Here is a 27,219-nt window from a genome sequence, read left to right as displayed (position 1 = left end):
TCTTCAATTTCATCCTTAAAAAGCATAAAACAATGAGCTTGATTTCAGAAGCCAGTCTATCCAACTTCAGATGTTTGCAGAGGACTGGAGAGTTTTTATGCTAATAGCGGAATCATCAACTCGCCTTTGTGGAGTCTGTGACTGTGGTTCAATTGAAACCAAAATTACACAAATGCAACCGTTACGGCTCAGGCAGCCTACTAGGAAAGACAGACAGCTGTAACACTGACTCTAACCAAATGAAACAAAAGAATAAGATGAGGGCTTCCCTGGTGGCGCAGTGGTTAAGAATCTGCCTGCCAAAGCAGGGGACACGGGTTCGAGCTCTGGTCCGGGAAGATCCCACATGCCGTGGAGGAACTAAGCCCGTGCGCCACAACTACTGAGCCTGCGCACTTAAGAGCCCGCGAGCCACAACTACTGAAGCCCGCGTGCCACAACTACTGAAGCCTGCACACCTAGAGCCCGTGCTCCGCAACAAGAGAAGCCACCACAATAAGCCTGCGCACTGCAACAAAGAGTAGCCCCCGCTCGCCGCAACTAGAGAAAGCCCACGTGCAGCAACAAAGACCCAACACAGCCAAAACTAAATTAATTTAATTAATTAATTAATTTTTTAAAAAAGAATAAGATGATGCTAATATTTTTCCAGGTTAGATTCTTAAAATAATGCTGCTCTGATGGATCAGACCAAGAGAAGGAAGCCTGACATTTTCCCAAGATACTGACATTTTCAATGGCGTTATTCTATAGATTGTGATTGTGTTTTAAAGCAGGCACAGAAGGATCTAGAAGCACACATCTAGAAAGTGAAGGTTGCATCTCACATTGTGATATTTAATAGCAATGAGGATATGCTGGTCCCCAGTTTAAGTGAAAAAACAAAGGAGGAAATCAAAGGACACTCGGAGGGAAGGAATGACGTGTTGATACCGTGGGACAGAAGTCTCATCTCCCCTCACAAATTCTGACGATGGGACGACAGACCTGGGCAGATAAGTTCCTTTCTCTTCCCGGGGTTCTCCCTGAGCTGCAGCTCCTGAGTGCATCCTTCTAGGGGCTTTGCTCACCTACCGCTGGTCCTCTTCACAGATCAGCATGGAGCGGAAACCAGCACCCATGCGAACAGGGCAGGGTCGAAACCCCAAAAGCCCCCACTGAGCTCCAACACGGGCACTCTTCCCTTGCAACACCCCTCTGGGGGGCAGGAAAGTAAATGCACCAATCTCGAAAATGGTAAGCTGTTAACAAATTGGATTCAACAATCAATTGGAAATGGTTACATTTCTTTTAAACCATTTTTCTTACAGAGGCACTCGGTGGATTACCATTTGCCATTGAAAGAACTAGAGGATGCCCATCATATATGGCTGAACTAAAAGCAAAATTAAGACAATATATTAAGAAAGAATGCACTCTTACACCCAGACAAAACTCTAGTTTGAAAAGATACATGCACCCCTATGTTCATAGCAGCACTATTCACAATAGCCAAGACATGGAAACAACCTAAATGTCCATCAACAGAGGAATGGATAAAGAAGATGTGGTACATATATACAATGGAACATTACTCAGCCACAAAAAAGAATGAAATAATGCCATTTGCAGCAACATGGATGGACCTAGAGATTATCATACTAAATCAAGTCAGAAAGAGAAAGCCAAATACCATATGATATCACTTATATGTGAAATCTAAAGTACGACACAAATGAACATATCTATGAAACAGAAACACACTCACAGACAGAGAACAGACTTGTGGTTGCCAATGCGGGGTGCGCAGGGAAGGACTGGGAGTTTGGGATTAGCAGAGGCAAACTATTATATATAGGATGGATAACAAGGTCCTACTGTACAGCACAGGGAACTATATTCAATATCCTGTGATAAACTGTAATGGAAAAGAATATATATAAGTGGGTCACTTTGCTATACAGCAGAAATCAACACAACACTGTAAATCAACTATACTTCAATACAATTTAAAACAAAAAAAGAACGAATACACTCTTATACAAGGACAGGAGAACCGGGATCCCTTTACATCTTCAGTGCCCAGAGGGAAAAGCAAACTTTCAAGAGTACGAATCTGTGCCACACGTATAATGCAGGATTAGTACCGGCAGTAAGTAGCGCATCGACGGAAGTGCCGTGTGTGCCAGGCAGACACAGACTTGCTCTAATTTTGAGAAATTAACATATGCAAAGCACAGCACTCAGCAGTCTCCCTCCTTGAGGACACAGAAATCTGTCTTGATATTGTCAACTCATAAATCCAAAGAGATTGGATTTGTTTAGCGTTGTGAAAACTAAGGAGAACAGCAGCAGATTTCTATGAAGATAAGGAGGAAAAATAAAACGCACTGGACTCCAACAATTAATGAGAGAACCAACAGCACTCTGCACCAGCAACAGCAAGGAATTTATTTTTAGCTCAAACACGAGGGAACGTCATTACGAGCACGATTAAGTCCCGCAACGAGCTGCCGAAACGACTGAAAGACTGCCATCCTGGAGAGACAGGGGACCGCACAGGGGGACCACAGACAAGGTCAGCCGGGAGTCACACACCAGCCCTTCGAGGGTCAGAGGGATCGGACAACCAAGAGTCTGGGTGGATACGGCTCAGTCGCTCTCCACAAACTGGATTCACCTGAAGTTACCACCCAAACCCCATCCCTCTTCCCTGAAGTATAAAGAGAATCACTAGTACGGAGGTGTGCCTTGCACTTACAAGGCTAACACTTTTCAAATTATAGGCACAGTAATATAGTCACAGGTGTCTATAACCTCTAAGAGTCAAATTTTAGAAAAGCAATTAGAAGAATTAAAAATACAGTCATATGAAAAAAATTTTATTGCTATGTTGCTTTGAGATGCTAAGTGGGCCAGACTCCAAACTAAAATAGTCACTTTAGAGTCAAATTTCATCAAAAGCAATCGACCCCTTGAATATTTTATTGGAATAAGTAAGTAAATGTCAAATGTCCTGTTTAGATTATACAGAAATCTCCCTTTAAGGACACTATTATCAAGGGAAAACGGCAGATTATAAAGACTCATGATCCCATTGATATGAAATTATCAGCACACACAGTGAGCTATCTGAAGGATGGTCACCTAATGTCAACAGTGGAAATACCTGGGGGTTGGGATTTTGGGTAATTTCACTTTCAACTGTATGGTTTTGTATGATTTTTCTATCATAACAGAACTATAAAGCACAGGACCCAGACTGCTGGATTCAAATTTCAGCTTTACACCTTATTAGCTGTGTGATCTTGAGAAAGTTACTTAACCTCTCTGTGCCTGGGTGACCTCCCCTGTAAATGGAGATAAAGACAGTCCCCAGCTCAGAGTGCACTCAGCACAGGGCTGGAGCACAACAAGCCTTCAGGACACGGCAGCCGGCGGTAGAAGCCGCAGTGCTGCCAGATCTATGTAAAATTGACTTATTACACTCAATAAAAGCAGCTGCAAAAGCAACTATTTCATGGGCAAAAGTAAAAAGGGGAACAAGAAAATCTCACTGCTTAAGTTTAAACAGCAACCCCTCAAACTCCCAAAACAAAAAACTAGCAGATCTACTACAGAGAACACACAAGTACATGCAGAAGAGGTCCCTAAGAAGACATTTCCCCTGGAATCCATCCCCCTCACTTCAGGAAACAGAGAGAAAGAGGGGCCCCAGGCAGCAGCTTCATACGTGCATATCTGCACTCACAATTCCACAGAGAAATAGAAGACATTCTAATGAGGTTAGCATTTGTAGGACAGAAGATTCGTCCCAATTAAAGAAAAGAAAATCTCTGAAATGCCTTAATCTACAAACGCTGGAATGTTCATTTTAAGAGTGGATTTATAGAAAATGAAAATTATATAAACACACACTTGATTTGTTAGGAGCTGATGATGAAAAATGATGGATTATCCTGAACTCCTGGATTCTCTTTCCTTGACAGGGAGACGGTCCACAGAATCGATAAGTGAATTCAGTGGTGTATTAGAGGCTGGTAAGGGCTATGGAGAAAAATGGGGTGGGGAGGGCGGGGAGGAAGTGCTGACATTCTAGGCAGGGTGGGCAGAGAAGGTGACGTCTGAGCTGGGACCAGATCAGGGGAAGTTCAACCTGTCACTCCACGATCACAAGCTCTGGTGAAAGTTTTGATCAGGCCGAAAGCTCTCATTGAAGACGAAGTATCGGTTACCGCTGTGTTCACTTCTCCTGGCCATCCCTCTCAACTTTGATAACATACACTCTACTTACTACACACATTCTCTGTTCTAGACAGTCTGCTGGTGTTTGTTATTTCACTTTTTAAAATCTAAAGATGTGAGGTTCTTGAGTAATCTTCTCCATAAATATCTTCAGCAAAGAAAAAGAATCAGGAATAAGAAAGCAGTCATCTGCTGTTTCTGGTAGCCCAATGTCCATTGCCCTGTTTCCGAGCAAGAGAACCCAGACTTTCCTCGGGGAACAAAGCCCATCTGGCTCCCAGCCAGCAGGGTTCAGGCGCAGCTGAACGCAGCCCTCACCTCCAGGGGTAAGTGTACTGCCTGGCCCCACCAGTAGGGGCGCCACAGACCCAGAGCACATGACCAGGTGGAGAAGGACCCCAGGAGCAGGTCTGGGAAGAGGTGCCTGCTTCCCGGGGTTGCTGATGAGGCCTCCTTGCCACCCTCGTGGAAGGGAAGCTGGTGGGTCAGCCTAAATATGAAGTCAATTTAAAGGTAAGCAAGCCAAGGACTTCCCTGGTGGCGCAGTGGTTAAGAATCCGCCTGCCAATGCAGGGGACACGGGTTCGAGCCCTGCTCTGGGAAGATCCCACGTGCCGCAGAGCAAGGAAGCCTGTGCGCCACAACTACTGAAGCCCGCGCACCTAGAGCCCGTGCTCTGCAGCAAGAGAAGCCACTGCAACGAGAAGCCCTCGCACCGCAATGAAGAGTAGCCCCTGCTTGCCACGAGAGAAAGCCCGCACGCAACAATGAAGACCCAGTGCAGCCAAAAATATAAATAAATAAAATAAATAAAAAATTAAAAATAAATAAAATAAAGGTAAGCAAGCCAAGAAAACCAAATAAGAGACGGACGCCCTGGACAGCACGTTGGCAGGAATGGAACTCAGCCTCACCCTAAGATGATGTTGCCCCCTTCGTTTTCTCATAGCTGAAGAGTACATTTCCTTTTTTGCTTAAATTATGTCAAGCTGGGTTTCTATCACTAGCAACCAGTAGTCTTGCCAAATACAAAGCAACCATTGGTCGCTGGCATTTTTCCCCCCGGGATTTTCCCTAGAAAGCCAGCAGCAGCACGTTCTTACCCGTTCCTGACCAGCAGTGTCCCAGATGAGGAACTTATGAAGTTCATTTCCACAAGGCACTGTTTTGGTCATAAAAGATGCCCTGAAAAAGAAAACCGACATCTCCACGTTACCGATCACCCCTACAACCTTCACGAAGACTCCTGTTTCCAGCAAGTGAAGGTGGAGCCTCTGCAGGACTCCAGAAGCTCTCCTCTCAGGGGTCACAGAGAGGAAAGAAGGGCTGTGGAGTCCTGTCACCAAAAAAAATATTCTGCATTTTCTGTTAGTACAAGGGGGGTTTAGCGGGGGAGAAGGCAAAGAATGCATTCAAAACACTGTTTCCAAAACATTTATCTTCAATTGTTCTAAGATATTATGCCTGAAATCAGGAAAGAAAATAAAACCTTAGATTTTAAAAACATATTATCACCACAGTGAAGAGTGAAAAAGCAGCTGGTATTCGGGCATCTGACAGTGTGGGCCCTGCAGAGGTGCAAACAGTGGTGCATACTCCCTGCTCTATGAATCCAGCACTGGTAGCAATGATTAGAATACTGTATCTCATTCCCATCCTGCTTGCCTAAGCACAGGGATAAAGATGGGTAGCTTAACAAACATTTGTTTCCTCCAAGAAAAAGGAAGGATTTGAAATTCTCAGTAGATAATGAAACACTTGCTATTTTCTTTTTTGCATAGTTCCTCTTAAAGCTTTTTCTTTGTGCTCAGGAAAGATGTAAAAATTCTTGTACTGGATAAAGCTTCCCATTCATTAAAAAATAGCAAGTCTCTCCAGTCCTGTGGCAGCCAGACATGAGGAGCCTCCTGATGTGATGGGATTAGTACACGCATCACCTGGGCAGCATGCCGGGCAAAAACGTTTAATCTGAATTTAATCATGAGGAAGCGATCAGGCAAATCTGGAATGGGGAACGTTCTACCAGACAACGGCCTGAATGCTAGGAATAAGTCAGTGTCATGAAAAGCAAACAAAACAAAAAGCAGGGGAATTGTTCTAGATTAAGAGAAAGAGACAAAACAACCAAATGCACTGTATGGACCGAGACTGGACCCTGGAGACCCTGGGTTAGGAGGAAAAGCGCTTCAAAAGACATTTTGAGGACAACTGCAGAAATCTAAATTTAGACTATATGTCAGATATTATCATTGAATCGAACTAACTTTCTAGGTACAATAATGGTGTCCTCCTCATGTTCTCCTTAGGAGATGCACACCGGAGTCTGCAGGGGAAACATGTCAGGGTGTCTCTCACTTTCATGGACCCCGCAGGCCCTCCTGGTCCAGTGCAGGGTCCAGCCCTGCGACCAACCACTCAGTGCTCAGCCCAGTAATATTTCCTCAATTTCTACTCCTTTCCCCCAAGACTAAGAGGCAAACTATAGAAGTCCCAGGGAGAAAGGTATTCGGCCCTGCAATTCCCATACTGTTCCCACAACATACACACACACCAAGGTTAATAGTTGTAATTATCAACATACAATTGTACTAAGTGGAAATTCTAAGTATTTTTCTAAGTGATATGACCTAATATGATCAATATCGCATCTGCCCCATGACATTTCATTTCTTCAAGAGTTCTTAAATTATACATCCCAGATTACCGGTCAGAGCAAATATATTCCAAAAATAAAAATATCTTTACTACTTTTCTCATTATAGAAGCAATATAAGTATTTCACAAAAAAGAAATTCAAAAAATGAAAATAAAGCAGGAAAGTAAACTCAACTGTAATTTCACTACCTAGCCACGATCACTGCTAATAAGTTGGTATATGTCCTTCCAAATGATCTTTACACAACTTTTACCCCCAAACTGATAATACATAAATTTTGTTTTTCCTCCACTTTACATATTGTGGACATCTTTCAATTTCTATGAATATAGATCAACATCATTATCTAAAGGGACTGCATATTACACACCATGTTATGGATGTAAGTTCATCTTCATCACCTATTTTTCACTATTATGGCAATAGTTACATGAATATCGTTGTACCTAAACCTTGGTGTCCTTGTACACTATTCTTTGGACTTAATTCTTAGAAGCATATATTCTCCACGTTGCTACGTTCACCAAACGGTGGGTTGTACCAACCTATATGCCCACCGCAGTGTATGAGATGACCTTTTCCCCAACCAAGAATCTTTCAAATCTTTCAGGATGACACACAGAAAATGGTGTCTCATTCCTGTTTCTGTTATAGTTATCATAAGTCTGGACATCATTTTAGTGTTCATTGTTCACTTGTTTTGCTTTTGTGAATCTTTAGTTCGTGACCTTTTCCCACTTTTCAGTTGGGATGTTCATCCCTTTCTTATGTACTTTTTGAGTATTTTACACCACCTTTTTGTAACAGTATATTTTTAAAAATATTCTTCCAGTTAAATCTTTGCCCTTTTACTTGGCTTATGGATTTTTTCCAAAAATGCTTTTTTAAATTTTATGTGGACAGCTATATCAATATTTTGTCTCGGTACTTATTTTTGTTTTTGTTTCTACTTTGATGTAAGCAGACTTTCATTCATTTTTCAATATATTCTAGGCAATGGGATAAATAATACAGCAACTCTGCCTGTAACAAGTTCTCAGGTTTAGAAAACTAAGTTTGTGCCTTTAAAATCTTAGACTTTACTAACAGGGAAAAAAAAAAAAAAAAATCCAGGCCAACCCTTCACTTTACAGATAAGAGGGGGGTAAATCTGAGACCTGAGAGACGGCCTTGACCCTGGTCAAAGAAGAATCTGATGACACAGTCAGAAGAGAATGCAGAGGCCCCACCGCCAGCCTGTGGAACGGGGGCTCACAAAGTCCCTCAGTTTGCTCCCCTGTGAAACAGGTCCCAAATCTATTCTGCCTGGTCTATGGGCTGTTGTAGGGTCAAATGAGGAAATGATAGCTGTGAAATCCCCACCTTGGTACACAGTAAGCCCGTGAGGAACAGCTCTAGTCACAGTAGTAATGAGTACCATATATATATGTACGTATATACCTATATGTGCAGACACACTACACACACGCGCACGTACATGCACACACGCACACACTCCTCTCTGTCCCTGATTTCCTGCCACTAGGAGAATGACTATATCACTATTTGAAATGAAGACTGACAACCATTGGTCTTTTGGTTGTTTGGGGTTTTTTTTCAGCCTCCTTGCTAGCTTACGACTTCAGACTCTCAGGCATCTTCTCTTCCCTCTAGTTGCCTTCTCGAGCGATGGGTGTGAGCAATGCTGAACTGACTTCGTTCCCTGCGGGAAGCAAAGTCTGGCAGAGAAGCTAACACAATTTCCTTGTAAAGGTCGAAATAGAAAGGGAGGTGCACACACATGTCTGTTCAGGACGCCGACAATCTGCCTGAACAGCAGCCAGAGTTTCTTATGAGTCACAGGACGAAAAGGATGAACTTTCGCTGCTGAAACGCTGCCCTTTCACAGCCTTCGGTCTTTCCCCAGCACAGCGATCACAGTGGGAGGGAGGTGGACTCCCAGAGGACTCACTTGTTGTGAGTCAGAAGTTTGCTGTGTGCCTGCCACGAATTTTCTCCACTTACGGCTGATGGAGACCATCGCCCTGTCCTCATCAATCCTACCCAGTTCCCCAAATTTATACACTCATTGTTTCTCTGCTGAGGAAGACCAAACCTTGCTCTCTGCAGAGAGCATTCTGTCTTCAGGGAGAAAACTAAGCTAGGCCAAGTTCTACGACAGTGAAATATCAGGCACCTGCGAAACCGCACAGCAAAAGCGCATCTGGCAAAGGCGTCCGTAGGAAAGGGGAAAATGGAACAGGAAAACGCTCCTACGTTCCAAGGTCGGGGTCTGGGATGAGCAATCCTCCCCTCGCCTCCCAAGCGTTAGAAAGGAGATGCTGACATTGGATTAAGCCAGGAAAGGAAAATCAATCTGCCCACAGGCTGTGCAGACAGCTCTGCTGTGAGTGGATGCGTTCCCGGTTTCCGTGCAGGCGAAGTCAAAGCAGAACCCAAAGCAGAACCCTCAGGGATTTGCCCCAAGTCTCGACTTCCATCTGGAAATAAAGCCAGCGTGATTTGCAGAATAACGCTCTTGGAGATCAAGGAAATGGCCTTAGGCTGCAGTGTGAGGAGGCTGGTTGGGGGGATGGAGGGGATTGACAGGGACAGTAAGACCGGACACACTGCCTAAAAGTCCCTGAATTTCTGTCCAAGTCTTTACAGTTGGGGCTGGTTCTCACTGGCTGGGATGAAACCACTTGAAGGCTCAGACACAGAATGACCTCTCTGAGTGCTTAGAAAGGAGGAAAGGTGAATTAGAAGAACAGACGAGAACTCACCCAATGGTTGGGCTGATGTTGTGGTCAAAGTGATCCTGGACAAAGCGACACACAATGCTCGATTTCCCGACACCGGTGTCCTGGAAGAGGAAGAGAACACAGCCGTGAAGATGAAGGCCGCCGATGCTGACCGAGTCTAAACAGAACCCAGGACACGGGAGCTTCCTTCCAGTTGGTGGGAAGGGGGATATTTTCCTCTATTTCATACCAGCATGTTCAACAATGAAATCGTATTGCTTTCATAAAATGAAAAGAAGTATGGTAAAAATAAGTTTAAGAAACATGTCCCATCTATACACAGTAACTAACCTAGAATTGGCATGTTCACAGTACATTTATTCCCAGAAATTTGGAAATTTTTGGAGGGGTCTAAGACATATGGCAATGCATCACATTGTTTTGTTAGAAATAGAATTGATTTTGTTCAACACTTTAGCACTCTAAAAAGATGTAACCTATTTTTCTAGGTATCGCCCTGTAAAAATGATGAATTCTAATTACTGCATTTTTAACATTTTCTCTCTAGAATCTGATGGCTGCATAAGAACCTCCAGTTTTGCTCAATTATATAAAGGTCGCATCTCAGCTCTTTCTCTGTTAAATAATTCTTTAAAGCTGATTAGGATAGGGGTCCAGTTACACACTGGAACTAGGACACATGCGTTTTTCTGCAGTCCCTTCCAAAACACTTGGTCAAATGGTTCAAGGAATACAAAACACAAATTCACAAGGTCAAAGAGATGGGAGAAGAGACAACCATCAGACCAGTGATGACAGCGAGAAGCAGTGTTGGGGGAGGGGGTGTCACTGGAGCCAAAGGGCCTGCAGGGAGGAGAGCAAGTCAGTCCACGCCCACATTCCCTGAAGGTATCAAGAGCTGGAGGGCGATGCTGGAATCAGAATCAGGTGAAAAGCTGCACAAAATAACACCCTGGGCGCCCCAGGCACGTAACCAGGGGAGGGACATTCCATAAGGACCCAGGAGGCTGACTCTCCAGGAACTGTGTATCAGCCACCGGCTGGCTCGGGACTCCACATGCAACTCAGGGGGCCCCGGGGCTACTGCCCTGGCCTGTGGGACCCCAGATGGAAGAGGTGAGGGTGCCCCTCTGGGGAAGAGGAAAACCCTGCAGACCCTGACATGTGGCGTCCCCCAACTACAGGCCACGTGTGCACCCACCCACAAGCCCCCGTGCAAACAGAGCTTTGGGAATGCATTTTAATCTTTTAAAAAGAAAGGCTCAGCTAAGAAATACCAGACACTTATACCCACAAAAAAAAGAGCAGGATGCAATTTTAGCAGATCATTCAGAAAGTTAAGAGGGACCCCTCAGAAATTAAAAATCCGATGGTAGAAGTGGAAATTTCAAAGGAAGAGTTACAAGGTGAAGTCAAGAGATTGCCCAGAAAGCAGGGGAAGGAGAGCAAAGCAACTGCCCCAGCTGCCAGCAGCTGTGCTTTGAGAGCGGCCGCAGGGCACGTGGAAAAGTCCTGTCGCCCTGCCCTGAGGGCATCACGTAGACTCCAGACGGATAGTGAAAGGGAAACGAGACACATTTAGCCCAAGAAGGAAAAAACATACTGATACACTTCTCTTAAAAATATAACGTTAGGGCTTCCCCGGTGGCGCAGTGGTTGAGAGTCCGCCTGCCGATGCAGGGGATACGGGTTCGTGCCCCGGTCCAGGAAGATCCCACATGCTGTGGAGCGGCTGGGCCCGTGAGCCATGGCCGCTGAGCCTGCGCGTCCGGAGCCTGTGCTCCGCAACGGGACAGGCCCACGTACCGCAAAATAAATAAATAAATAACGTTAAAAGCCTCCAGATCAAGGAGAAAACGCTGAAACTCAGATAAAGGTGTTTTTCTCTAGACACTGAAATATGAAATGAGATTTGAAACACCACTGCCCATCTGAACTACGGGCACGCCCTTTCGTTCGTACATTCAGGGGGCCGTTCCAGCAAACCTGGGGCGAGAGGGCTGTGGGCTCAGGAACCTCATCAGAAAGTCAGTGTCCAGAAGGCGTCAGCTCCCGGTGCACGCGGCCTGCGCTGGTCCCAAGCCCCAGGGAGAGCGCACCAAGCACTGTCTCTCTGCAGTGTGGGCATCGCTGTGCGGAGCTCAGAGAGGTGAGGACAGAATGGAAACATCAGCTCCTCTGACTCCAAATCAATGCCGCTGCTATTTCTGAGCTGCACCTTCGGGAGGGATTACAGCTAATATTCCTCACTCCCCCCAAACCACAAGGCCCTCCTTCCCATCTCAGCTGCTCTTAAAGCCCCCGTGGATGAGCACACCCTTGCCATCCTGCGGTCTTCGCAGCCCCGGAGACACTGGACACGGAAGAACTGGGCTGCCACCCAGGCCGCCCTCCTTCCCCGCTGGGACGACGGCCCCTTGACAGCCTCCGCCCAGCAGCAGGGAGCTCGCCCTCTAAGGAGGGGGCTGGCTCCAGGGCTCCAGGGTGCATCCTGGGGGTCATGATTTTGCTCCGGGGGCATGTTTTGGAGTACATCCATTTGCTCTTCGCAAGGGCTCAGCTCAAAACTGGCTCCAAATCCTCCCAACAGCCCAAGGGTTCTGCGAGGCCAACCCTTAAAATCCCCCTAAAGATGAAATATTCCAAAGCCAAAATTCCAAATTATTCATCTCTATTCATCATCTTCTCTGGATAACTCAAGCTAAAATCCCCCTGGTCCTGCATAGTTAAAGCAGCCAGCCTGCTCAAATTTAGATTGAAGCTCATTCTTCCAACAAATACACTCAGTGTTTCTTTTCTTTTTACAATGTAACTCCCAGCATCTCTCTTATACAATTGACAGGAAGGAAATACAGGACAAAAGGATAGGCAAAGTCTTAGTTTCTCTCCGAAAGGAAAATATTCTTACAAAGCACGGCCTAAATCATCCTGCGGGGCCAATGGCTTTGTGATGACCTGGGGACCTCGTCCTCCCGTGCCTGCTGTTCCCCCTCCAGCCACGAGGGGAAGGCCCGGCTCGAGGATGGCAGAGGAGCCAGGCAGGATGCCGGCGCTTCTCATGAATCACTCAGCTTGGTGACTTCCTTTTCCTGCAGGACCTCATTCAGACCATGACACACACACACAGGAGGAAAACGCCCTGAGTCATGACTATCCCACGGGAAATGGCAAAGGTCTGAAGCAGGAAATCCTGGGTGGATAAGGAGGCAGAGGAGAAAGAGAAGGGGCGAGGCCCGGGCTGCTCACGGCTCTCCATGGCCCCATTACTTCCGGGGGACTTGACACCGATGGAAGGAAGCTCGTTCGCTTCCTGAGATGAGGAGACTGTCACAGCCCTGTCCAGTCTCTAGTTCTGCACAAGAGGAAGCTGCGTGGCTTCTGAGGTCACACAGCAGGCCGCAGAGTCAGAACCTAATTTTCTGAGTCCCGGTGAAATCCTTAAAGGCTCTCATCGGGTTAAATCAACCGCCCTGTCAAATGTAAATTTCTTTAAAAAATAGTCCATTTCTAGAACCCACAAGGAGTGCTTTGACTATTGCTTTCCAGAGTTACCTTCCTTAGTAGAGTCACGTGTCCTAAAGATACGTCTGCTGGGTTTTGCCTTAACGAAAGGGGGACATATTGCCAACTACCGGGGAGGCATTAGAATAAAACCAATTTTTTTTTTAACTGAAGTATAGTTGATTTATAATGTCATGTTAGTTTCAGGTGTACAGCACAGTGATTCAGTTATACATACACACACATCTATATCTGTATACTCTTGTTCAAATTCTTTTCCCTTATAGTTTCTTACAAAATATTGAGTACAGTTCCCTGTGCTGTACAGTAGGTCTTTGTTTATCTATTTTATATACAGCAGTGTGTATATGTTAATTCCAAACTCCTAATTTATCCCCCCCCGCCTTTCCCTTTTGGTAACCATAAGTTTGTTTTCTATGTCTGTGGCTCTATTTCTGTTTTGTAAATAAGCTCATTTGTATCTTTTTTTTTTTTAGATTCCACATATAAGCGACATCATGTATTTGTCTTTGTCTGCCTGGTTTACTTCACTTAGTATGACAAGCTCTAGGTCCATCCATGTTTCTGCAAATGGCATTATTTCATTCTTCTTATGGCTGAGTAATATTCCATAGTAGATATATACCACATCTTCTTTATCCATTCATCTGTCGATGGACATTTAGGTCGCTTCCACGAGAGTAAAACCAATTCTGACTGCACAAAGCAGGAATAAAATTTAGTACAATCCTCCCTGGGGGATAATCAGGATTTCTTTGTATTCTAACTTGTACGGTTGATACCAGAGCCATTTTGAGGCCGAGCTATCGGTTCCTGCTACTTCCTGGATATTCCTCCCATAGACGTTATTGCTATTATTTGGGGTAATAATACAATTCTCTGCGAACAATCACATACCCTTCCATGACACTCTCTGCTGTTTGAACGGTCCCCATTATTAATCACGTGTAAATCTGGAATCACGAACCACAAACTTTCAGCTGCTGCCACATAAATCTCTAGGTGTCACTTAATTCACTCCTGGACTAGGGCAACAGGCTGCAGGTAGGGTTCCCACCTCTCAGAATAGAGAACGGGAAATCCTAGGCAGCTAGTTATATCCCAGCTACGTGATCCTGCTCTAACGGAAGACGTCACAAATCAACTCAGGACACATTATTTCAGGAACCTTTTCAACCCAGCTCCGCAGAGAATCACTAAGGCCCGATCAAGGTGGGTTCCCAGGACAGACAGCTGCCTTCTCCCGACCTTCCACCCACTCCTCCCAGCCACTCCACTCCAAACTCACGAAGCACTGCTCTACAGACGCTCTAGACATCTTTCCAGGCGGTAAGGTTGAGAAACTAATAAGGAATGTATACTGTTGATAACATTATAAATCCACATGCCTCTTATGGATAGGAAACTGCAAGCGATAACAAGACCTACAGACTCAGGAATTCCATTCCTAAGAATGCAGTTAAAAGAAGGGAGGGGCTTCCCTGGTGGCACAGTGGTTGAGAGTCCGCCTGCCGATGCAGGGGACACGGGTTCGTGCCCCGGTCCGGGAAGATCCCACATGCCGCGGAGCGGCTGGGCCCGTGAGCCATGGCCGCTGAGCCTGTGCGTCCGGAGCCTGTGCTCCGCAACGGGAGAGGCCACAACAGTGAGAGGCCCACGTACAGCAAAAAAAAAAAAAAGTTCACTGAGGTATTATTTATAAAAATTAGAAATCACCTAAAACATAACTTTAAATAAATAGATGGTACTCGTGAAGCTTTCATCTCAGACCTATCAAACATCAAAGAGGTAGAATAATATTTGCGCATAATGTGAACTATGGAAGTGCTAACTCCAGCATCTGTCTCTGGTCTGGCAATCAGAACCCAACCGGCAAGGATTTTTACATTTATTTGTTGATTTGTTTCACTCAGTCACCCATTTATTTAAGTGTTTAGACTTTAAGCGTTAACATTACTTCTAAAAAGCCTCAAGTGTCTGACGTGTCGAGAAGGAGTTAAGTTAGGAATTTAGGAGGATGAGAGAGGCCAGCCAGGTCTTGTGGGTGGAGAGAAACAGGCAGAACCACGGGGTGGCTGACAGTTTGATCCTCTGAGCCCAAAAGTGAGGGAAGCTGAGAGCAGGGTGGAGTCTGACCCAGGGGAGTGAAGGCCTTGTCCAGGACACTGGACACACCCCTGCACGCGACGGCCATGTGGGGAGGCACTAGACTTTGTTTACTCTCATGGGAAAAACTGCTTACAGACCGAATTTTAAGCATACAGATAGCATAAATGAATTAAAGCACCTAGACTGAGGTCCCAAGGACAATAGTGAACAGAGCTTGGAAATGTCCACAATCCTCTAGATGTATACGAACACAATCTCAAGTCCACACAGAGGGAATAAGGTGCCATGTCTGAGGTGCAAAAAATGCCCAGGAGAAATGTAAAAAAATCCCGCTAGAGAATATGAAGAAATAAGCAAAAATGAGGAGGCTGAAAGCCCCAAGAGAGATGATTAGATGGTTCAACAGGGAACATAGGCACACGTCTACTTCCTTTATCTCACTGGGTGCTCACGACAACCCTTCAGAGGACAGGTGTACTGTCCACATTTCCCACGTTAGGAAGCTGTGGTCTAAACGTTTACGTGACTTGCCTGCAGTCCTATAATCAGCAAAGGCTTCATCGACCTTCAGACTTCCCCTCCCCCATACCCACTGGCCAAACCACCTCTCTCCGGAAGGCATGCGTCCATGCCCTCATTGACTTACTGGTGCCTGTGCAGTCCGCAAGATACAAGGACAGGAGGCAAGATTAAGTCCTGATTCCTGCAAGTCAGATCACTTACACATCAGACCTAAACTTTCAGAGGAATCAAAGACAGAGCCGTAGTGACTGAGATCACACAGGCCACCCCAAGATGTCAACGGGACGGCTGACAGCTGTGTTCCAAACTGCATTTGTTGGCCCATCATTTGAAACTCAGGTGTGTATTCTTCTGTTGACATAATGCTGTAAATAAATGATTCTTTCCCAAGCTTGCCCCTGCACTATAGCACTCTACAACAGAAGACCCCGACATCCATTTGTACTATTGTTTCCATAGGAAAATTTATTCTACTTTCAACCTGGGGGTTCCAGCCAGTGTGAACCAGGCCTGCAGTCCAAGCAGAACGCCCCAGGAGTAAAGAGATCTTTGGGGAACACGGTCTCCTGCATTTGGACTCCAGTAATATTGCCAATAATCCCAGCCTTTCATAGGAGCAGGAGTGGGCCAGTCATAAGGACAGTGACTAAAGCTCCGGCCACCCAGCCAGGCATTTTCTATGGAGAAATGTCTACTGTCACTTCTTCGAGCATCGTCTCTGGTCTATCATACCTCTTCTCGCCTTCTGGGACTCCAACTGTGCCTGTATTAAACTTTCTTCCCTTACCATATATGTCTTTTATATTCTTTTCTTTATTTTCCATCTTTTTGTCCAAGTTTCAATTTGGAATTATTCTAACCTATCTTCCAGTTCTTTCTACAGATATACCTAATGTGATGATGAACCCATTTACTGATTTCCTGATATCAATTATTGTATTTTTTCACCATAAAATTTCTATTGTGCAGTTTTCGATTGCATGCCAAAGCTTGAAATCATGACTTTTATTTCCTTGAACGTAATGAACATACGTGTTTTAAAGATGTCTGATAAGTCCATTATCTAGATTCTCTGCAGGTTCTGTTTCTATTGCCTGTGGAAAGATCTTCAGTCAAATCGCCTTGTCTCCTCCTATCACTGGTCAAGTTTAAATCTTGGAAGCATCCCTCCAGAGAAGGGAATTAGAGCACCCTGTCTGGTGATGACCCCTGATCTTCTCTGACTCTTGGATGGGTGTTTAAAAAGCACAGTGATCTCACTTCTGGGATGTCATCCACCCCCAAAAAGCTGTTCCTAGTAAGAAAATATTTATACTGTTTTAAAATGCTGTCCTGGACTTCCCTGGTAGCGCAGTGGTTAAGAATCCACCTGCCAATGCAGGGGACATGGGTTCGATCCCTGATCCAAGAAGATCCCACATGCCGCGGAGCAACTAAGCCCGTGAGCCACAACTATTGAGCTAGTGCGCCGAGAGCCTGTGCTCTGCAACAAGAGAAGCCACCAAAATGAGAAGCCGGTGCACCGCAACAAAGAGTAGCCCCCGCTCGCCGCAACTAGAGAAAGCCCGCACGCAGCAACGAGGACCCAATGCAGCCAAAAATAAACGCCGTCCCTTTCTACTATTGTTAAATTTATTTGCCTCTTGCTATTACAGAGTTGACAGGTCTGGAGGATTCCAAAGTCTAGCAATCTTTCAGTCATCAAGTGCTCTGGCCCCAGAGAGGGGGTGGCTTCTCCATCCTGCCGGTGGCAAAGGAACGTCCTAGAAGTTCTAGGGAAGCCAAGGTCATGTATTGGGCATGAGAAAAGGTGAGCAGCAGAGGCCCCATCCCTCTCCCGGCCCCGGTTCGGAAAGAAGTCCTCCTCCTGCCTGACTCCTCAGACAAGTTAAAGAAGGGAAAGAAGAAGGAAGACACTTCTGAAATGGGGAAGAAGGGCAAGTTCCATCACCCCTTCACTTCCGTTCTTCTTATAATAGCTCCCACTGCTTCTCAGCGTTTCCAGAGAGCACTCTGTCCCGATGTACAGACTCTGTGCAGCTAAGCAGAAATTTCAGAGTATCTGAGTCTTAGAAGGTGTGACCTTAACTGTTTTAAAAAATTTTTAACCCAGTGTTTTACTTAAATCGCACTTCCTGCCCAAGGAACCAACTGTTCTTTCACCACCTTTGTTTCCTCTCAAGCAACGCACATGTGGGCTGGTGACTGGGCAAGACAGGTCACCAGACAAACGGCAGAGACACGAGCTGCCCTGTTCCTGGCGGGGAACCCACTGGCTCCACGGGACACCTGGCCTGCATAGGCTCCCGGCACCAATGTGGGATTTTATTGTTATATTCTGTCGTGTTCTTACAAAACACTCAATATTCACTGTTTCCGAGCTGCAGATCTAGCAAGTAAGGATAAAGAATGATCATAATTGCAGCTTCTAAAGTGGTTCCCAGTGATCCCCGACTCCTGGTGTTTGGTCTCCTGTGCGTGACCTGGACCTAACGACTTGCTCCTAAAAAGTAGAAAAATGGCGAAAGTGATGGACGTCAGTCCCCAGGCTAGGTGATAAAACATTGAGACGTGGCCTCCTCTTTCTCACTAGGCTCCCTGCCCCCAGCCAATGGGCTCCTGAAGCAGACACGGTCCTGGAAACGGACACTTCAGAGCCCTGGCACCCAATGACCATCCAGGGTGCTCTGCCCATTCTTAGGATCGGCTGGTACGGCCACACCATGAACTCACCCTTCAGGTGGGAGGGGCTGCCATGAACCCCAAGGGCGCCAGAACTCGGATGAGGAGGCTTCGCCCTCCTCCCCTCCCCTCTTCTCCACCAGCCTTTGGAGCCTGGACTTGTCCTAAGGGCAGTGGAACCAACGATACCCACCAGGGGTGGAACTTTAAGAGGACTGGAGGGAAACCAAAACAGGAAACAGAGGCATTTAGGAGGCTGCGCTCACCTGCTGCATTTTTATTGAGCACCTACTATATGTCGGGCATCTTCACAGATAACAGTGGCCAGTCTATCGTGTCAGAGCTAAGACTCCACATCAAGAGCCCGCCTGGTGCTCACGTTGGGTTGTGCAGGGAGGACAGAAGGAACCGTTTTTGTTGTTTTTGTTTTTGACACAGCACAAGCTTTATTCAGTGTCCAAAGAATAAAAGAGTGAGAACTAAATTCACAGATCGACTTCTCGCCCACCTGGCAAGAGGGATTTAATTTTAAAGGGTAAAGATGAAGGGAGGAGGAGGGAGGCTAAAGATGGGGAGGCAGATGCTTTAGTTTACAGGGGAAGGGGCAGGGCTTTTTCAAGGGAGTAGGGTGCCACCCCCTTTTTAGGAAGGAACCGTTCTTACATCCCGACTCTGACAAGCCTGACAGCTGGCATCCTCAGACCACTTGCTCATCTGAATTAATGCTCGGTGCTTCGCTGACCCCCAAGCCGAGATCCTGTGTGATGTAGACAGTTAACTGCTGTGATCCTTAATCACGACACTAGATCATAGAGGATGCACATGCACCCTTGTCGGCTGCAAACAAGAGCAAACAGTCAACGCACCTGCATGGTACTGACAAGCTGGGGATACTAGCTTCTGCTCACAACTAACCTACCTTCCTGACTCTATCACTGTCCCCATTAAATAACCATAGTTTTTGACCCATGACATGTGAGGAATCGTCCTATACGTATGACAGTCAACTCTATCAAGCCCCAGGCTTGATTCCCACACTAGTGTCAGAAAAGGGACTTGCATGAAAGGGAGGAAGTGTGTCCGAGGCAGGGCTGGGCCTACAGAGTGTGAGAAAAGCCATCCCCGTAACTATCACGCTGGCATGACTTTCTCATGGCTTAAGTTCCTTCGGTCAGCTGGCGCTTTTACAAGCATTTCAGAGACTTTACAAAACACACGTAGAAGGCAGCAGTGGGAATTTCCAGCTCGAGGGAAATTACTACCCCCCACATTTTCAATCTATGCTCTTTGGGAATAAATGCTAAACTATCACACTTAGTTTAAGACATTCGTCCAGGAAACGCAAGGATGCCTGCATCACAGCTGCCCCTGCCAGAAGAACCCCTGCCTGGCAGCCTCTGAGCAGGGCTCAGCCTCCAGGGTGAGGTTCCAGGGTCAAAGATGGGGCACCCTCTTACTTTTTTTTTTTTTTTTTTTGCTGTACACGGGCCTCTCACTGTTGTGGCCTCTCCCGCTGCGAAGCACAGGCTCCAGACGCGCAGGCTCAGCGGCCATGGCTCACGGGCCCAGCCGCTCCGCGGCATGTGGGATCTTCCCGGACCGGGGCACGAACCCGTGTCCTCTGCATCGGCAAGCGGACTCTCAACCACTGCGCCACCAGGGAAGCCCCCACCCTCTTACTTTCATTGTCCGAAGGAGAGAAGACGGGTGTGGCTTCTGGGGCAGGAGATGAAGATGGACCACATGGATGAATTCCCCAGGAACAGCCTGAGTGGGTACGCTGCTGACAATAAGCAGTAAAGCCATGGATACGTGCCCTCTGATTCCTGCACGGTGTCCCCCGCTGCTCCCCAGCCAAAGACCAGCTGAAGGTCAAAGAGAAAAGCACATGACTGCAGATCCGCCCTCCACTGCTGGCTGGATGCTAAACTGCGGAGCCAACGCCATGTCATTAATGCTGAGGCACAGCTCTGGTCTGAAAAATACCAGCCGTGCCACCCCCCACCGCCAGAATGGAAAACTAATCGGAAACCTTGTCAGACAGGAGGATGTTCCCGCCGACGGAGGTGAAGATCAAGGGTGCTGCAGTGAACCTGAGCTAAAGAGTAAGTGCACGGGCCCAGCTGAGCCAAAATTACAACGAAAGTGATGACTCAGGGAAAAGGGAAGAGAAGGCAAAGCTCCAGGACAAATGCAGCTTCTGGGCTTCCAAGTTCCGGATCACGATGATCGATGAGCTGTTAATAACACCGACCACGTTAGTCACGTGATGATGGTGATGGTGACGGTTGATGTTTTGTTCAGCTAGACTCCATGTTAACCTGCATCACCTTGTTCATTTTCAGCCCAAATCTCTGAGAGATGTACTACTATGGCCCATCACGGTTGGGAAAACAGGCCCAGGAAGGGTCAGCAATTGAACCCAGTCTGTGCTTCCAAGCCCGAGCTCTCGACCTCCATTCTTTACCCTAGTGCCTCCTGACAAACACCACCGGCGTCCCCACCCTGCGACAGGTGTGATGATGCATTTCTCTCCCGCTCGCTAACCCATCCCGCGTCTGAGACACAGCAGGCCCCGTGTCGGGCACTGGCGAGTCAGTGGGATGTATCCTCTCCTGCAAGCGCAGGAGAGACACACCCAGGAACGTGACCCAGAGCCAGACCTCAAGGTCTGGAGTTTCCTCTTCGTGACACAGAAGGAGCATCACGCCCAGGACAACATGCCCCCATGCCGGGAGAAGGCTGCTCAGGCCCATGGGGTTTCCTTGGCCCCTCACGATGCCCTTTCCATGATGTTCTGGCACATGCCCTTGCTCAGAAGTTCAGGAGAAACTGAAGCCATGGCCTTTCTTGACCTCAACCTGCATTCTGAAGGCTTTCCAGCTGGCCGAGCACTCGCATTCATTACTGCATTCGGCCTTCGTGGTGACCCTGTGAGATCATCATTCCCATTTCGCAGATGGAGAGCTTGAGGCCCGGTACCCATCATAGCACACTGCTGGCAGAAAGGAGGTCCAGCCAATGCCAGGCCTCGGCCTCCCCGTACGTTCTTTCCCCAACACGAAACCATCTCCAGTCCCAGGTCAACAAATCCTTAGAGAAGCTCAGCGTGCGGGGCCAGGAGGGCTTTCAAAAGCAAAACGCATAAAGGGAGTCAAAAGGCACAAACTTCCGGTTATGAGATAAACAAGTCCTGGGGATGCAGCAGATGGCTTGGGGACCAGAGTTAACAATACTGTGTTGTATACTTAAAAGTTCTAAGAGAGTGGGCCTTAAAAGTTCCCATCACAAGAAAAAAAGGTCGTAACTACGTGAGGTGATAGACTTATTGTGGTGATCATTTCACAAGATACACAAACGTCAAATCATTACATTGTACACCTGAAACTAATGTAATGTTATATGTGAATTACATCTCAAAGAAGAAAAAAGATGCAAGCTACCAAAGAACTTGGTCAGGTTTTCATAGAAATAAAAATGCTTTTATCATGCAAATATATGCTGCATGAACCTAATAAAATAATTTGCAATTTTAAAAAAGATTGAACAAAATGTTAGAGTTATTTCATGTTGGTACAGATAACTTATCTTAACTAGAAATATGGGCAAAGTAAAAACAGAATTCTTTCCAAAAAAAAAGTTAGGGAGGAAAAAGTCCAGAGCTAAGAAATGTCAAAGTGAAACAACAGGCGGTTTGTTTCCTATAAGTGAACAACTTTGGTTAATTTTTATATTAAAACATTATTTTATGTAAATAGGTATAGATACGTTGACAACAACCCACAGCGCGGGCCACCTTCCTCTTCACGCTGATGGGAGGGTATCAGTACGTGTTTGAACTTCATGCCCCAACACTGTGAAATTCTGCTTGTGGATACTTCTAGATCTGTGGATATAAATCTCTTTAAGAAGTTTATTTTAGGGTCAGGAAAGAAAATATGCAGTTTATGCTTCTTACGATAGGAGCTGTTCCCTTGTATGAATCACTGAATATTCCCAGAGACACTGTGGGTAAACATCCTACATGTAATGTGAACAAAGGACAAGTCCCACATTGCATAAAATGAGCTGTGTATCCTCTGATAGGTGTATATCTATTTACAAGTGGCACACATGCAATACTGTATGTACTAAGATACTATACAATGTATAAGATAGAATCAGAAATAGAAATTTCAAGAGAATGATCTATTAGGATCTTCTCGATACTGTACCACCAAATACAGAAAATCCCTGGATGCTGAGGCTGGCGTAAGCTGCAACTGCCCCCAAGCCCCTGATTTCACATTTCTGCTCAACCAACCAGCATCGCTGGTGTCACAGACAGACTTACAATCGACACAAGCCAGCGCTGGGGGAAAGGACTTTCAGTGTGCCCCGCTACACACACACACACACACACACACACACACACACACACACACACACACACACACACACACACACAGAGGCTGGGAAACACAGGGATGAAGCCCTCTCAGGCTAGAGCCACACCGTGCGAAGTGGAGGCTGGAGGTGGCCACCTTTCAACTCCCTGCATCGGAAAAGGGAAGCAGCTGTGCAGAGGGACGTTAAGGCAAGCAGCCCAAAGACGGGACTCTGGTACCTCCCCTACCTTCCCGAGGCCCAGCTGCATTCCTGCTTTGGGTTCCGTGGGACACCATGTATCTTTCTTACTTTTTTAACCGGGTCTCAAGTGCACGTTGGAACCTCCCAATGGCCACCAGCAGCACGGTAGGAGGCTGCCCATCCGAAGCTTGACCCCCAGGAGGAAACATCTGTAAGGATTTTACAGCTGACCCCTGGTCATATCACACCATCTCCATGCCCCTTTCCTTCCGCCCCTGACTCTGTCATCACGTCATCACACATGCTATTTTTTTGCAGGAAGTTACGGCCAAACCACAACTTCATAACGTGCTGCTCTCCCATCAAAAGAGAGCCTGGAAAAGGCCACCTGATGTCTGGGCCTGGCCAACAGCAACGTCTGGCTGCCTCCATCCAAAGCATCAGGAGCAATCCCTCGGCCACTCGCTAACCCTGGGTGGACTTCATCTGCATCATGGTCTAAAGGCATTGCTACACATGCACTCAGAATCTAAGTGACAGAAAGCCATGTGCAGCCTCTAATTTGTTCAGAGATGTCCACTTCTATCTTCTTGCTTCACAAAAAGACAACCAATTGACTTTATTAGAAAACAAAACAAGGAAGAAAAATCATTGTCTAGGAAAGTCTAGGAAAGACAATGACTTGTTCCAGGAGTGAAATCATCTTTCTGGTTTCAATTTGGACCCTGTTGTCTGTTCATGTTCTGACTCTGGGGACCCATCACACACTGCCCTGCCTCCCCCACCAAATTCTCTCTCAAGCAGGCAGGAAGACTGAAGCTAGATTGAGGCAACCAGGCCAAAAGTTGACAGAAGAATTTGGTCAGATGAACCAAAGGAAGTGTGTTTCTTCACTTGGTGGTTTGGACACCTTCAGGGGTGAGGAAAGGGATTGCAGACCTTCTCTGCCCTCAGAGCACAAACGTCTGCTCTATTGCAATCTGACCACGTGACCTGAACAGCTAATTTCAAACTCTGGTTTCCTACCCACGAATCTGTGTCTTACCCAACCTGGCAGAAAAGAGACTTTCCCAAGCGTCTGACGCATATGAAAACATGCTGGTAAATCCGCCTACACAGTCTCCTATTTTGTGTGCCTGCCTCTCTCCCAGAAAAGGATTAGGATATTTAAGAATGAGCTCCCAGCACACGCCCAGCCTGCATTTTTATGAGACGGGATCCTTTTCTGCTAAATGGATCTAAATGGCAAACTGTAGCTGGCGGCCAGAAACACAGGGTCAGCCAGGACACACAGCCAGCGGCAGCATCCTGCTGTTCTGCTGACCGAAGGAAAACATGTTGGAGCTTGAGTTTTCTATGACGTTTAATCTTAACTCTAGATCCAAACCGGCTCGCTGTTAGGCTTGCTCAAGACAGTAGCAACAGGCTGGCTGGCAACACTGCAGTATCCGTTTGCTCCTTCTCCGAAAAAGCCAAAATGTGCATCCCCAGTGCACAACTGTTCTACGCAATATCCCCGCATCTGATAAGGCCACGAACTCACAGAGTACCCCGGCGCCCCACCCTCTGATCCGTGGGCTGTCTTACCAGCAACAATTCAATCTGGAGCTCATCAGCTGGGGAGACACGATGACCCAGAGCAAAGAAAAGGAAGAAATAAACAGCAAGGGCCGAGGCGCCCAGGGATTAGGGGCTTCCTCGGCCCCGCCTTTTATCCTGGGGACCCACTCACCACGTAGCAGGGCAGGCAGGGGACACCCAGAAAGTCTCAGTGTGGTTCTCAGCCATGTGGCATCCCAGGGGGACAACCAGGACCTGCCTCTCCTACAGGACAGAAGAGTCTCCGAGATTTCTTTCTGTATGCACGCGAAGCTATAGAAATTATGCACACTCTCTTTTCTGGGCTAAAAGATCAAAATCTGATAGCCACTCTTAGGAATAATTTTGCAAACCTTAATCATAATTGTTTTGCTCTTCTGAGTTATTCCCTATCTCTTTTAACTGCAGGACAACATGAAGAGAACTCCAATAAAACAGAGACCCCAAGAGGTCATAGCCTGGAGCGTGAGACACACAGGGCACACACATCCGAGGGGATGCTGTAACAAAGGAGGAAGAGAAAATAACCGTCAGGGGTAAACCAGAAGCAGTGATAACCCCCACCTTCCCACAAACCACCTGCACAGGGGAGCAGAATCTGGGGGTGGTCAGAGCGTGGGGCTGGGGTCAGACGCATGAAATTTAAGTTTCTTCCTAGTTCTCTCTGTGCTTCTGTTCCCTCCTCTGTAAAAGAGGAGCAATAGGAGGGCCTGCCTCATAGGACTGTCGTGAAGATTAAATGAGATAACACGTCCACAGCACTTAGAACAGCGCCGGCATCCCGCAAATGTTCATAAATGCTGATTACCATCATGACGATTACACAGCCATTCAAAAGAATAAAGTCCATCTGTAGGAGCCGATACGAATGGAAAGCGTTCCAAGATATACTGATTGAAAAAATCCATTTACAAATTTGTAATGACACCTTTATTAAAAAAAAAAAAAAAAAATCTGGGTGTGTGAGCACAAGCACACAAGCCTGAAACATTTCCTTTAAAAAAAAATCACAAGGGGCCTCCCTGGTGGCGCAGTGGTTGAGAGTCCGCCTGCCGATGCGGGGGACACGGGTTCGTGCCCCGGTCCGGGAAGATCCCACATGCTGTGGAGCGGCTGGACCCGTGAGCCATGGCCGCTGAGCCTGCGCGTCCGGAGCCTGTGCTCCACAATGGGAGAGGCTGCAACAGTGAGAGGCCCGCGTACCGCAAAAAAAAAAAAAAAATCACAAGGACACATTAACAGTGATGATCGAAGGTTAGGAAGGCGGCACTTTTTATTCTGTATCTTTCTGACGCATTTGAACTTTGTAATCCTATACAAAGCGTTCCTTGTATCTATTTTTAAGTATGAACAGATGTGATCCAGGTACAGGGATCAGGGTACAAATTCTGTATTCTTCTTTAAGCTTCTCTATATAAACGTAACTTTTTACACTAACATTTTCTCCCCAGACCCCTTCATATCATCTAAATTTTAAATGGCCATCACCCAAATCATAGATTCTTGCCTCTGTGGGGTATGGCTCGTGTAATCTGTATGAATCAGCGTTACCAAAGCTGATGAGGTGGAATTATAGGAAACTTGCTGGAAACTGCATGAACCTGGGAACTCGTGGGAGTGTGCTTCCTGGGTCAACTCCACCGTCGGTGTCCTATGTGTCATGTGTTCCTGGTGCGAAAACATTAAAACTGCTGAGCTAAGCCCTCCCCCTCCTAATTACTCAAATGTAAACTCTTTCAGATGTGGAAGTTGCCTACGCTCATTTTTGTTGCTGTTGAGGTGCAATTCGCATAACCCAAAATTAATCATTTTAAAGTGAACAATTCAGTGGCACTCAGTCCATTCACAGTGTTGTGTAACCACCACCTCCATCTAGTTCCAAAACATTTTCTTCATCCCCAGTAACTCCATACTCATTAAGCAATTACTCACCATTCTCTCCGCCCCACAGCCTCTGAATCATACATTTACCTTGTCCCTATTGATTTACCTATTCTGGACATTTCATACAAATGGAATCATACAGTACGTGATCTTTCGTGAGTGGCTTCTTTCCCTTAGCGTCATGTTTTCAAGGTTCAGTCACATCGTCCTGTGTATCAGTACTTCATTCCTTTTTAAGGCTGAATAATATTTCATTGTGTCTAAACCACAATTTGTTTAGCCAGCCTCCACTGATGGACACTTGGGTTGTTTCCACCATTTTTGGTTGTTGTAAATAGTACTGCTGTGAACATTCACGTTACAAGTATTTGTTTGAGGTCCTGTTTTCCACTGTTTGCAGTATATACCTAGGAGTGAAATCGCTGGGTCACAGGGTAATTCTGTCTATAACTTTTTAAGGAACAGCCAAATTTCCATTTTCCACAGCAGTTGCACATCTTACGTTTCCGCTATCCATATATGAGGCCTCCGATATTAAGAGAAAAACTTCCCACGTCTTGAACCCTTTAGGATTAATTAGTTCTTCCGCATCCAACTTCCTCTTACTAGGGTCCTTTCTTGTCACTAGTTAACCAGGAGGCACAGCGCACCTTTGTTATTTTTTGATTCTTTAACATATTTGTTATGTTAAAGAAGAATTACCATAGG

At 46.3% G+C, this 27,219-nt stretch overlaps 1 protein-coding gene across 3 annotated transcripts in view; it reads right to left on the bottom strand.

The window, feature by feature from the left end:
* Positions 1-27,219, bottom strand: part of RAB31 (RAB31, member RAS oncogene family) — a 110,698-nt gene that overhangs the window by 60,262 nt on the left and 23,217 nt on the right. For all 3 annotated transcript variants that reach the window (XR_014326707.1, XR_014326708.1, XM_082853450.1), the window contains exons 2-3: positions 9,646-9,725; positions 5,328-5,409 (exon numbers count right to left, since the gene is read on the bottom strand). Coding sequence is in view for 1 of the 3 variants with exons in the window: in XM_082853450.1 (XP_082709576.1) it covers positions 5,328-5,409; positions 9,646-9,725 (162 nt within the window). In the remaining 2 variants the exon portion in view is untranslated. The remainder of the gene's footprint in view (positions 1-5,327; positions 5,410-9,645; positions 9,726-27,219) is intronic.

This window comes from Leucopleurus acutus (assembly GCF_964270905.1).
Source record: "Leucopleurus acutus genome assembly, chromosome: 13".
NCBI classification, from domain to species: Eukaryota; Metazoa; Chordata; class Mammalia; order Artiodactyla; family Delphinidae; genus Leucopleurus; species Leucopleurus acutus.
This window is presented reverse-complemented; position numbering and strand designations above follow the sequence as displayed.